At 42.7% G+C, this 15028-nt stretch overlaps 1 protein-coding gene across 2 annotated transcripts in view; it reads right to left on the reverse strand.

Moving 5' to 3' along the window:
- Positions 1-261: 261 nt before the first annotated feature.
- Positions 262-15028, reverse strand: part of KCTD14 (potassium channel tetramerization domain containing 14) — a 38768-nt gene continuing 24001 nt past the window's right edge. The window contains exons 1-2 of one of the 2 annotated variants that reach the window (XM_073548647.1): positions 5752-5926; positions 262-963 (exon numbers count right to left, since the gene is read on the reverse strand). In XM_073548647.1, the coding sequence (XP_073404748.1) occupies positions 292-963; positions 5752-5808 (729 nt within the window). In that variant the 5' untranslated portion in view covers positions 5809-5926 and the 3' untranslated portion in view covers positions 262-291. Of the gene's footprint in view, positions 964-5751; positions 5927-15028 lie in introns of those variants that run through there. The other variant, XM_073548648.1, reaches the window with a different exon arrangement.

A 15028-nucleotide genomic window follows, 5' to 3' on the forward strand; every position in this document is an offset into this window, starting at 1 on the left:
AATTACTTCCTAGGGAACATTAAACAAAGAAAATGTTGTTCTTCCCAAGGTAAAAGGGAACAGACCCAGCCACCACTAGGGGGAGCTCACTGCAGACAGATTCATCCAGTCTCCATGGAAGCTGTAAGTCTATATGCAGTGAGCTCCACCTAGTGGCAGATGAAAGCATTGCTTACAATAAGCAGGGGAAGATAAGCGCTGGATCCCCTCCCATGAAGAGCACCAAAAGACAAGATGTTGTTGGCAATGTAGTACAGAGTGTTCAGTGCTAGAAATTTTATTGTATTTTTTTTACCACCATGTAAATACAAACTTGTATAAAAAGTCATAAGATTTAAATCTGAAGCCTTTATCAGCCACGTGTGGAGAGTATGATACTTTATAGCCTTTGTCCTCAATATCCGCCCTGATACAATCAAGCAGGTCGGAGATTCCCGGAGATGCCTTCCAAGGTCCAAACTTGACCACGGACTCCTTATCAGTGTCGAGAGCATTTAGGGCATCCAGACACTTGGACGCGTCGTCCTCAGTCCTCACAATGCAAACCATGACATTGGAGAATCGTGAAGCCACCACCTCCGCCCTGGCGATGCGGATCATCACCTCGATGTTCTCGCTGTAGTTAGGTACCCGGGCAAGGAACTGTTTCCTTCCGACCTGTTCCCCAAAGATTTGAGGGGTCTCTTCCAACTTCTTTACCAATGACTCGATTTCATAGAATAAGGCCTCCTTGTAGACTTCATGGATGTATTCAGTGGGTACCTGACCAGAGCGAAGATAATCCAGGATGTAGCGGAAATATTTCCCCTCCCTGTCAATAAAGTACCGACCCTCAACATCTGTGCGGAGCTTAGGTAGCCCATTAAACATCTCAAAGAGCTTAGACTCTTGGTACTTCTTCAGCGTCCCAACAGTTGTCGTGTAGATATCACCTCCAATATTCAGCTGCACAACGGGGGACATCTGCAGAAAAAAAAAACGAGACGTTACACAAAGTACTAAAGTTAAATAGTTATATCATCTTCTGCTCTATAATACTGCCCCGCCCCCCCATGTACAAGAATATAACTACTATAATACTGCCCCCTATGTACAAGAATATAACTACTATAATACTGCCCCCTATGTACAAGAATATAACTACTATAATACTGCCCCCTATGTACAAGAATATAACTACTATAATACTGCCCCCTATGTACAAGAATATAACTACTATAATACTGCCCCCTATGTACAAGAATATAACTACTATAATACTGCCCCCTATGTACAAGAATATAACTACTATAATACTGCCCCCAATGTACAAGAATATAACTATTATAATACTGCCCCCTATGTACAAGAATATAACTACTATAATACTGCCCCCTATGTACAAGAATATAACTACTATAATACTGCCCCCTATGTACAAGAATATAACTACTATAATACTGCCCCCTATGTACAAGAATATAACTACTATAATACTGCCCCCTATGTACAAGAATATAACTATTATAATACTGCCCCCAATGTACAAGAATATAACTATTATAATACTGCCCCTATGTACAAGAATATAACTACTATAATACTGCCCCCTATGTACAAGAATATAACTACTATAATACTGCCCCCTATGTACAAGAGTATAACTACTATAATACTGCCCCCAATGTACAAGAATATAACTACTATAATACTGCCCCCAATGTACAAGAATATAACTACTATAATACTGCCCCCAATGTACAAGAATATAACTACTATAATACTGCCCCCAATGTACAAGTATATAACTACTGTAATATATTCCTTTGATCCAAAACATCACTGGGCAATAAAGTTCCTTTTTTTTTTTTTAAGTTTTTTTGTGCCGTTTCGCTTTTTTTTTAAATTATCCTAAGGAGCCATTTGCTTGCCGACTGGAGGAGCGTGCACATCATTTAGGTATTTGATGGTGCGGTTCCAATTTTTTGTAATCTATATGTAGGAGCAGTAACTACTATGCCAAGTATAACTTCTTCCGTCACAGGCAGCCTGGCCGTATTATGTAGTTAGTGTGACTATAAATTCTGGCATAGTGTATCGGTGAGTAATCTTTCAGTCTTATCTCGGTAATACACGGCTTCAACTGCTTTGTGGAATAATCTTACTTTAGACGAAGTTTCTGCCTGTGATTGCAATTTGCTATAGAATTAGAGGCGACTCCGCTGATCTTTGTGGTGGTGGGGGGCACAGTGACGCCGCTGATCTTTGTGGTGGCGGGGGGCACAGTGACGCCGCTGATCTTCCATGACACTATAGAGGTGTAGTAGTGCACAATACTGGAGATACGTGCCCTGGGAACTAGTCTGTCATCCATGACGTGTGCATATGGGGATGGTCCTGTTGTGAGGGGTTAAATCACCCGTGTCCCCCTCATATCCTTGTACAGTAAAGGCAGCAGGTGATGTGGGGCTCCTAGGACAACAACTCCCCCCGGATCACCAGACTCATCTGTCAGCACACAGCTTTCCCCTTCTGTGAACAGTCTTCCACCATTGTTCAGGTTTCCACTCTCACGGCCGGCGGTGAATGGATGAGCGCCTCATTACACGCAGCCAGCGGGAAAAGCAAACAGAGTAGTGAGAAGACGAAGGCGGGAAAATCAGACCGTGGTGATTTATATGCAATACCACTGCCACACGGCCCACGTATAATTCCACCGCCACACGGCCCACGTATAATACCACCGCCACACGGCCCATGACAGTGCCATTCAGCCTGAGGCCAGTACCATACTGCCATATACAAGGCACTGTATAATGTATAGTGTCCAGAATACCGCCATACACCACGTAATACCTTTGTGAGCATACATGCCTGAGGCATCGTACACTATGCCCTGGCTCACCAGCCTGACCAAAGAACGGAGACGGGCTTCCAGGGCCGCTGAGCAGAGATGGAAGAGAACCCATTCTACTGAGCACTTCAGCGCATACAAGCAGTCCCTTGCCAGCTTTAAGCCCACACTCTCTGCCGCAAAACAAACTTACTTCGCATCTCTCGTATCCTCCCTGTCTCACAACCCTAAACAGTTTTTCAACACTTTCAATTCTCTACTGCGTCCCACAGCACCTCCTCCCCCTCCTCTCATTTCTGCTGAAGACTTTGCCTCCTTCTTTAAGCAGAAGATCAACACAATCAGAGAAAGCTTTGGCCCGCAGCCCCCAATGCCCCTATTAGCCGCTCAGCCCTGTTCTGCAAAAGCCAGCTTCTCCACCATGACAGAAGATCAGCTCTCCACCCTTCTGTCAAGATCACACCTCACCACTTATGCCCTCGACCCACTCCCGTCTCACCTCATCCCTAACTTGGCCACAGTCCTCATCCCATCTCTAACACACCTCTTCAACCTTTTCACTTACAAATGGTGTCTTTCCCTCATCCTTCAAACATGCCTCAATCACACCCATCCTCAAAAAGCCCTCCCTTGATCCATCCCAGATCTGTGTCTAACTCGCCGATATCTCATCTCCCTTACGCCTCAAAACTACTGGAACAGCATGTATATCTTGTACTGTCCTCCCACCTCTCCTCCTGTTCCCTCTTTGACCGGTTACAATCTGGCTTCTGACCGCATCACTCAACTGAAACTGCCCTAAAGTCACTAACGACCTACTAACCGCCAAGAGCAAGTGACACTACTCTGTCCTCCTTCTCCTGGACCTGTCCTCTGCATTCAACACTGTAGACCATTCCCTCCTGCTACAGACTCTCATCTCTTGGCATCACAGACCAGGCCCTATCCTGGATGTCATCATACCCAACAGACCGAACATTCACTGTCTCCCTCTCACACACCACCTCCTCACCTCGCCCCCTGTCTGTCGGTGTTCCCCAAGGCTCTGTCCTAGGACACCTACTATTCTCCATCTACACCTTTGGCTTGGGACAGCTCATAGAATCCCACGGTTTTCAGTATCACCTCTATGCCGATGCCATGCAGATCTACCTATCTGGACCCGACCTCACCTCCTTACTGACTGACATCCCACATTGTCTGTTATCTCAGTCTTCTCTGCTCGCTTTCTCAAACTGAACATGGACAAAACAGAATTCATCATCTTTCCCCCACCTCACTCTACCCCTCCACCAGACCTATATATCAATGTCAATGGCTGCTCTCTATCCCCAGTCCCGCACGCTCGGTGCCTTGGGGTGATCCTCGACTCTGCGCTCTTCCAAACCACATATCCAAGCCCTCGCCTCCTCCTGCCGCCTCACACAAAAATATTTCCCGGATCCGCTCATTCCTCAACCATGAAACCATAAAAACACTAGTGCATGCTCTTATCTCCCGCCTCGACTACTGCAACCTCCTACTCTCCGGCCTCCCCTCTAGCACCACACCAGTCCATCCTACACTCTGCTGCCTGACTAATCCACCTGTCTCCCCGCTATTCCTCAGCCTCCCCCCTATGCCAGGCCCTTCACTGGCTTCCTATTGCCCAGAGGCTCCAATTCAAAACCCTAACCATGACATACAAAGCCATCCACAACCTGTCTCCTCCATACATCTGTGACATGGTCTCTAGGTACCTACCCGCACGCAACCTTCGATCATCTCAAGATCTCCTTCTCTACTCCCCCCCTTATCTCTTCTTCCCACAACCGCATACAAGACTTCTCCCGTGCTTCCCCCATACTCTGGAACTCTCTGCCGCAACACATCAGACTCTCACCATCAACGGAAACCTTCAAGAAGAACCTGAAGACCCACCTGTTCCGACAAGCCTACAGCCTGCAATGATCCTCGGTGTACTGAACCACCGCACGACCAGCTCTACCCTCTCCTACTGTATCCTCACCCATCCCTGTAGACTGAGACCTCGCGGGCAGGGTCCCCTCTCCTTATGTACTTGTGTGTCCCTTGTCTTACACATGTTTATTATACTTGTCTATATTTCCCCTTTTCACATGTAAAGCGCCATGGAATAAATGGCGCTATATAAAAGCATAATAATACACAGCTGGCACAATACTGCCACATACACCTTATGTAACAGCATTACAGCACCGTACCCCAATACACAACACTGCCCATGTAATAGTGCCATACAACTCTGAATACCACCGCCACACAATACCGCCACACACGGCCCATATATAATAATACCACCGCCACACACGGCCCATGACAGCACCTTTCAGCCTGAGGCCAGTTACAGTACCACACTGCCATATACAAGTTACTGTATAATGACCAGAATACCGCCATACACCGCATAATACCTTTGTGAGCACACACGCCTGAGGCATCGAACACTGTACACAGCTTATGTAACAGCAGTACAGCACAGCGTCCCACTACACAGCACTGCCCAGGTAATAGCGCCATAGAGAATAAACCTATACTAATCCAATACCTACATAACACCGCCATACAGCAGCTACAAGGCTGACACCGAGCCCAGATTACTGGAGACAGCGCCATAAAACTGCCCTGTAGTAAGCAGTGATGGCACCGATACTGGGGGCACGAGCCCGCTCATAGGAGACACCGGGGGGCTCCGCAGGGGAGGGGCTCTCACACTTTCCCATAATGCCCCAGCAGTTTCCTTTGGGGAGATCATTAACGTGTAAGAGCAAATACAGCCTAAGAAAACATGTCGGGACTACAACTCCCAGCAGATGTGACAAGAGTCTCGTCTGAAGGCAGCGCCGACCACCTCCCCCAGAGGCCGACATGCTGGGAGTTGTAGTGCTGCGGATACTCACACCCTGCAGGGGGCTGGTGACCTGCTTCCCCGCGCTCTTGTGCTCGATGACGCTCATGTTGGCAGCGCTGTGGCCCCCGGAGTGAGAGGACGTCTGGGGCCCGCGGGAGGTTAATCCCAGGAGCCCCCTCCTCCCCGCGTGACAGGTGGACGAGAGGCGGGGCCGGAAGTGTGACGTCACCCCGCACCTGAGCCGACACCTGCGCTGGAGGCCAATAGTCAGGAGCATATACCCAACCGGGACCCAAAGGGTGTATATAGCCAACCGGGGATCAAAGGGTGTATATAGCCAACCGGGGATCAAAGGGTGCAGCTGTATACAGCGCACGGGGCCCAGAGTGATGTTCTGCAGTGTATATATAGTGTACGGTGTATACAGGGGTATATACAGCTAGTGCACAGTATATATGATGCTCTGCAGTGTATATATAGTGTACAGTGTATACAGGGGGTATATACAGCTAGTGCACAGTATATATGATGCTCTGCAGTGTATATATAGTGTACGGTGTATACAGGGGTATATACAGCTAGTGTACAGTATATATGATGTTCTGCAGTGTATATATAGTGTACGGTGTATACAGGGGGTATATACAGCTAGTGCACAGTATATATGATGTTCTGCAGTGTATATATAGTGTACGGTGTATACAGGGGTATATACAGCTAGTGCACAGTATATATGATGTTCTGCAGTGTATATATAGTGTACGGTGTATACAGGGGTATATACAGCTAGTGCACAGTATATATGATGTTCTGCAGTGTATATATAGTGTACGGTGTATACAGGGGGTATATACAGCTAGTGCACAGTATATATGATGTTCTGCAGTGTATATATAGTGTACGGTGTATACAGGGGTATATACAGCTAGTGCACAGTATATATGATGTTCTGCAGTGTATATATAGTGTACGGTGTATACAGGGGTATATACAGCTAGTGCACAGTATATATGATGCTCTGCAGTGTATATATAGTGTACGGTGTATACAGGAGGTATATACAGCTAGTGCACAGTATATATGATGCTCTGCAGTGTATATATAGTGTACGGTGTATACAGGGGTATATACAGCTAGTGCACAGTATATATGATGTTCTGCAGTGTATATATAGTGTACGGTGTATACAGGGGTATATACAGCTAGTGCACAGTATATATGATGCTCTGCAGTGTATATATAGTGTACGGTGTATACAGGGGTATATACAGCTAGTGTACAGTATATATGATGCTCTGCAGTGTATATATAGTGTACAGTGTACACAGGAGGTATATACAGCTAGTGCACAGTATATATGATGCTCTGCAGTGTATATATAGTGTACGGTGTATACAGGGGTATATACAGCTAGTGCACAGTATATATGATGCTCTGCAGTGTATATATAGTGTACGGTGTATACAGGGGTATATACAGCTAGTGCACAGTATATATGATGCTCTGCAGTGTATATATAGTATACGGTGTATACAGGGGTATATACAGCTAGTGCACAGTATATATGATGCTCTGCAGTGTATATATAGTGTACGGTGTATACAGGGGGTATATACAGCTAGTGCACAGTATATATGATGCTCTGCAGTGTATATATAGTGTACAGTGTATACAGGGGGTATATACAGCTAGTGCACAGTATATATGATGCTCTGCAGTGTATATATAGTGTACGGTGTATACAGGGGGTATATACAGCTAGTGCACAGTATATATGATGTTCTGCAGTGTATATATAGTGTACGGTGTATACAGGGGTATATACAGCTAGTGCACAGTATATATGATGCTCTGCAGTGTATATATAGTGTACAGTGTATACAGGGGGTATATACAGCTAGTGCACAGTATATATGATGCTCTGCAGTGTATATATAGTGTACGGTGTATACAGGGGTATATACAGCTAGTGCACAGTATATATGATGCTCTGCAGTGTATATATAGTGTACAGTGTATACAGGGGGTATATACAGCTAGTGCACAGTATATATGATGCTCTGCAGTGTATATATAGTGTACGGTGTATACAGGGGTATATACAGCTAGTGCACAGTATATATGATGCTCTGCAGTGTATATATAGTGTACAGTGTATACAGGGGGTATATACAGCTAGTGCACAGTATATATGATGCTCTGCAGTGTATATATAGTGTACGGTGTATACAGGGGGTATATACAGCTAGTGCACAGTATATATGATGTTCTGCAGTGTATATATAGTGTACGGTGTATACAGGGGGTATATACAGCTAGTGCACAGTATATATGATGCTCTGCAGTGTATATATAGTGTACGGTGTATACAGGGGTATATACAGCTAGTGCACAGTATATATGATGTTCTGCAGTGTATATATAGTGCACAGTGTATACAGGGGGTATATACAGCTAGTGCACAGTATATATGATGTTCTGCAGTGTATATATAGTGTACGGTGTATACAGGGGTATATACAGCTAGTGCACAGTATATATGATGTTCTGCAGTGTATATATAGTGCACAGTGTATACAGGGCTATATACAGCTAGTGCACAGTATATATGATGTTCTGCAGTGTATATATAGTGTACGGTGTATACAGGGGTATATACAGCTAGTGCACAGTATATATGATGTTCTGCAGTGTATATATAGTGTACGGTGTATACAGGGGGTATATACAGCTAGTGTACAGTATATGATGTTCTGCAGTGTATATATAGTGTACGGTGTATACAGGAGGTATATACAGCTAGTGCACAGTATATATGATGTTCTGCAGTGTATATATAGTGCACAGTGTATACAGGGGGTATATACAGCTAGTGCACAGTATATATGATGTTCTGCAGTGTATATATAGTGTACGGTGTATACAGGGGTATATACAGCTAGTGTACAGTATATGATGTTCTGCAGTGTATATATAGTGTACGGTGTATACAGGAGGTATATACAGCTAGTGCACAGTATATATGATGTTCTGCAGTGTATATATAGTGCACAGTGTATACAGGGGGTATATACAGCTAGTGTACAGTATATATGATGCTCTGCAGTGTATATATAGTGTACGGTGTATACAGGAGGTATATACAGCTAGTGCACAGTATATATGATGTTCTGCAGTGTATATATAGTGTACGGTGTATACAGGGGGTATATACAGCTAGTGCACAGTATATATGATGTTCTGCAGTGTATATATAGTGTACGGTGTATACAGGGGTATATACAGCTAGTGCACAGTATATATGATGTTCTGCAGTGTATATATAGTGCACAGTGTATACAGGGCTATATACAGCTAGTGCACAGTATATATGATGTTCTGCAGTGTATATATAGTGTACGGTGTATACAGGGGTATATACAGCTAGTGCACAGTATATATGATGTTCTGCAGTGTATATATAGTGTACGGTGTATACAGGGGGTATATACAGCTAGTGTACAGTATATGATGTTCTGCAGTGTATATATAGTGTACGGTGTATACAGGAGGTATATACAGCTAGTGCACAGTATATATGATGTTCTGCAGTGTATATATAGTGTACGGTGTATACAGGGGGTATATACAGCTAGTGTACAGTATATATGATGCTCTGCAGTGTATATATAGTGTACGGTGTATACAGGAGGTATATACAGCTAGTGCACAGTATATATGATGTTCTGCAGTGTATATATAGTGTACGGTGTATACAGGGGGTATATACAGCTAGTGCACAGTATATATGATGTTCTGCAGTGTATATATAGTGTACGGTGTATACAGGGGTATATACAGCTAGTGCACAGTATATATGATGTTCTGCAGTGTATATATAGTGTACGGTGTATACAGGGGGTATATACAGCTAGTGCACAGTATATATGATGCTCTGCAGTGTATAGTGTACGGTGTATACAGGAGGTATATACAGCTAGTGCACAGTATATATGATGTTCTGCAGTGTATATATAGTGTACGGTGTATACAGGGGTATATACAGCTAGTGCACAGTATATATGATGTTCTGCAGTGTATATAGTCTACGGTGTATACAGGGGGTATATACAGCTAGTGCACAGTATATATGATGTTCTGCAGTGTATATATAGTGTACAGTGTATACAGGGGTATATACAGCTAGTGCACAGTATACATGATGCTCTGCAGTGTATATATAGTGTACGGTGTATACAGGAGGTATATACAGCTAGTGCACAGTATATATGATGCTCTGCAGTGTATATATAGTGTACGGTGTATACAGGAGGTATATACAGCTAGTGTACAGTATATATGATGTTCTGCAGTGTATATATAGTGTACGGTGTATACAGGGGTATATACAGCTAGTGCACAGTATATATGATGTTCTGCAGTATATATAGTGTACGGTGTATACAGGAGGTATATACAGCTAGTGCACAGTATATATGATGCTCTGCAGTGTATATATAGTGTACGGTGTATACAGGAGGTATATACAGCTAGTGCACAGTATATATGATGTTCTGCAGTGTATATATAGTGTACGGTGTATACAGGGGGTATATACAGCTAGTGCACAGTATATATGATGTTCTGCAGTGTATATATAGTGTACGGTGTATACAGGGGTATATACAGCTAGTGCACAGTATATATGATGTTCTGCAGGATATATAGTGTACGGTGTATACAGGAGGTATATACAGCTAGTGCACAGTATATATGATGCTCTGCAGTGTATATATAGTGTACGGTGTATACAGGGGTATATACAGCTAGTGCACAGTATATATGATGTTCTGCAGTGTATATATAGTGTACGGTGTATACAGGGGTATATACAGCTAGTGCACAGTATATATGATGTTCTGCAGTATATATAGTGTACGGTGTATACAGGAGGTATATACAGCTAGTGCACAGTATATATGATGCTCTGCAGTGTATATATAGTGTACGGTGTATACAGGGGTATATACAGCTAGTGCACAGTATATATGATGTTCTGCAGGATATATAGTGTACGGTGTATACAGGAGGTATATACAGCTAGTGCACAGTATATATGATGCTCTGCAGTGTATATATAGTGTACGGTGTATACAGGGGTATATACAGCTAGTGCACAGTATATATGATGTTCTGCAGTGTATATATAGTGTACGGTGTATACAGGGGTATATACAGCTAGTGCACAGTATATATGATGTTCTGCAGTATATATAGTGTACGGTGTATACAGGAGGTATATACAGCTAGTGCACAGTATATATGATGCTCTGCAGTGTATATATAGTGTACGGTGTATACAGGAGGTATATACAGCTAGTGCACAGTATATATGATGTTCTGCAGTGTATATATAGTGTACGGTGTATACAGGAGGTATATACAGCTAGTGTACAGTATATATGATGTTCTGCAGTGTATATATAGTGTACGGTGTATACAGGGGTATATACAGCTAGTGCACAGTATATATGATGTTCTGCAGTATATATAGTGTACGGTGTATACAGGAGGTATATACAGCTAGTGCACAGTATATATGATGCTCTGCAGTGTATATATAGTGTACGGTGTATACAGGGGTATATACAGCTAGTGCACAGTATATATGATGTTCTGCAGTGTATATATAGTGTACGGTGTATACAGGGGGTATATACAGCTAGTGTACAGTATATATGATGCTCTGCAGTGTATATATAGTGTACGGTGTATACAGGGGTATATACAGCTAGTGCACAGTATATATGATGTTCTGCAGTGTATATATAGTGTACGGTGTATACAGGGGGTATATACAGCTAGTGCACAGTATATATGATGTTCTGCAGTGTATATATAGTGTACGGTGTATACAGGGGGTATATACAGCTAGTGCACAGTATATATGATGTTCTGCAGTGTATATATAGTGTACGGTGTATACAGGAGGTATATACAGCTAGTGCACAGTATATATGATGTTCTGCAGTGTATATATAGTGTACGGTGTATACAGGAGGTATATACAGCTAGTGCACAGTATATATGATGTTCTGCAGTGTATATATAGTGTACGGTGTATACAGGGGGTATATACAGCTAGTGCACAGTATATATGATGCTCTGCAGTGTATATATAGTGTACGGTGTATACAGGGGTATATACAGCTAGTGCACAGTATATATGATGCTCTGCAGTGTATATATAGTGTACGGTGTATACAGAGGTATATACAGCTAGTGCACAGTATATATGATGTTCTGCAGTGTATATAGTGTACTGTGTATACAGGGGTATATACAGCTAGTGCACAGTATATATGATGTTCTGCAGTGTATATAGTGTACTGTGTATACAGAGGTATATACAGCTAGTGCACAGTATATATGATGTTCTGCAGTGTATATATAGTGTACGGTGTATACAGGGGGTATATACAGCTAGTGCACAGTATATATGATGCTCTGCAGGTGTATAGTGTACGGTGTATACAGGAGGTATATACAGCTAGTGCACAGTATATATGATGTTCTGCAGTGTATATAGTGTACTGTGTATACAGAGGTATATACAGCTAGTGCACAGTATATATGATGCTCTGCAGTGTATATATAGTGTACGGTGTATACAGGGGGTATATACAGCTAGTGCACAGTATATATGATGCTCTGCAGGTGTATAGTGTACGGTGTATACAGGAGGTATATACAGCTAGTGCACAGTATATATGATGTTCTGCAGTGTATATATAGTGTACGGTGTATACAGGGGGTATATACAGCTAGTGCACAGTATATATGATGCTCTGCAGTGTATAGTGTACGGTGTATACAGGAGGTATATACAGCTAGTGCACAGTATATATGATGTTCTGCAGTGTATATAGTGTACGGTGTATACAGGGGGTATATACAGCTAGTGCACAGTATATATGATGTTCTGCAGTGTATATATAGTGTACGGTGTATACAGGGGTATATACAGCTAGTGTACAGTATATATGATGTTCTGCAGTATATATAGTGTACGGTGTATACAGGGGGTATATACAGCTAGTGTACAGTATATATGATGTTCTGCAGTGTATATATAGTGTACGGTGTATACAGGGGTATATACAGCTAGTGTACAGTATATATGATGTTCTGCAGTATATATAGTGTACGGTGTATACAGGGGGTATATACAGCTAGTGTACAGTATATATGATGTTCTGCAGTGTATATATAGTGCACAGTGTATACAGGGGTATATACAGCTAGTGTACAGTATATATGATGTTCTGCAGTATATATAGTGTACGGTGTATACAGGGGTATATACAGCTAGTGTACAGTATATATGATGTTCTGCAGTGTATATATAGTGTACGGTGTATACAGGGGTATATACAGCTAGTGTACAGTATATATGATGTTCTGCAGTATATAGTGTACGGTGTATACAGGGGGTATATACAGCTAGTGTACAGTATATATGATGTTCTGCAGTGTATATATAGTGCACAGTGTATACAGGGGTATATACAGCTAGTGCACAGTATATATGATGCTCTGCAGTGTATATATAGTGTACGGTGTATACAGCTAGTGCACAGTATATATGATGCTCTGCAGTGTATATATAGTGTACGGTGTATACAGGGGTATATACAGCTAGTGCACAGTATATATGATGTTCTGCAGTGTATATATAGTGTACGGTGTATACAGGAGGTATATACAGCTAGTGCACAGTATATATGATGTTCTGCAGTGTATATATAGTGTACAGTGTATACAGGGGTATATACAGCTAGTGCACAGTATATATGATGTTCTGCAGTGTATATATAGTGTACGGTGTACACAGGAGGTATATACAGCTAGTGCACAGTATATATGATGCTCTGCAGTGTATATATAGTGTACGGTGTATACAGGAGGTATATACAGCTAGTGCACAGTATATATGATGCTCTGCAGTGTATATATAGTGTACGGTGTATACAGGAGGTATATACAGCTAGTGCACAGTATATATGATGCTCTGCAGTGTATATATAGTGTACGGTGTATACAGGAGTATATACAGCTAGTGCACAGTATATATGATGCTCTGCAGTGTATATATAGTGTACGGTGTATACAGGGGTATATACTGCTAGTGCACAGTATATAGTATATATGTCCCACCCACCATTCCAGGAGTAAGCAGCACTGAACATGAGCTCCTGAATTCATCACTTTATACCTTGTAATGAGGAAACTTTAGGACACAACCTGGAAAAATTCATCCCTGTGGAATACAGAAGTGAGCAGGACGGACTAAAGATTTTATGAATAAGGAGGAAAAAAATAAGTTCCAAAAGGACAAAACAAGAATCTCCTGGAGGACAGACAGCAACCACCAGGCAGCACCAGGTCTGACATCCAGAGGACAGCACCCTCAGGTAGGGCCATCCTCAGCCTCACCACACTCAGAATCTTGCTAGAACTTTAAACTATCAGAAATAAGAATTAGAATTATAAAAATGGAAAATGTTAATTTGGAACAAGAGAAACAGAACAAAGTAAATGGGGGGTCAAAGATCCTGGAGATAACACCCTGAAGGGCAGAAGAACAGTCATGCAAAGAAAGCCATAAAAACGGCCACAATTAGAGAAAACCCAGAGACCCTGTATGCAGACTTCACATCTAGTGAGGAAGATAGAAGGAAAACCAATGTGTTATTCTTCACAGAACATCTCCGGGCCTGGCACACCGCCCTGTGCAAGCAATATCAATATACAACCAAGTCTGATACCAATAATGGCCGGCAGATCAGAGTCAGAAACCATAAAGACGACGAGTGCAGCTCACATACCATCACTCTGTACAACAGTGGCCCCGTCCTGGTACAAGGGACTGAGGACAATCTGGAGCAATTTGAAGACAGGTTCCCTCATATTAAACTCCAGGCCAATCCCACAAAGAACAAACCCCCGCCACCTCTGATATCCACACCATTACAGCCACCTCTGATGTCCACAGGCCTACAGAGACCTCCAGAGACACCACTGCCCCCAATGCTTCACACCCCTCACCCCAGACCCTCAGAGACTGTTTCTCTCAACTAGAAAGAATTTGTCCAATTTAAGGAAGACCATCTGAGAAACACTGGTGACAGAAATGCTAATGACCACATAGTTACTGAGAAACTGAAATGTGAATACAGGTCATCCCTGCAGCAAATACGAGCCGCAATGTGTGAACTGCAGAAAGAAAATGCCAGGCTGAGACAGGAGATCGAAAAGCTGAAACCACCAACACCTGGACATCTGAG

This window comes from Dendrobates tinctorius, unplaced genomic scaffold (genome assembly GCF_039654945.1).
Source record: "Dendrobates tinctorius isolate UK_male_01 unplaced genomic scaffold, ASM3965494v1 ptg000157l, whole genome shotgun sequence".
Lineage (NCBI taxonomy): Eukaryota > Metazoa > Chordata > Amphibia > Anura > Dendrobatidae > Dendrobates > Dendrobates tinctorius.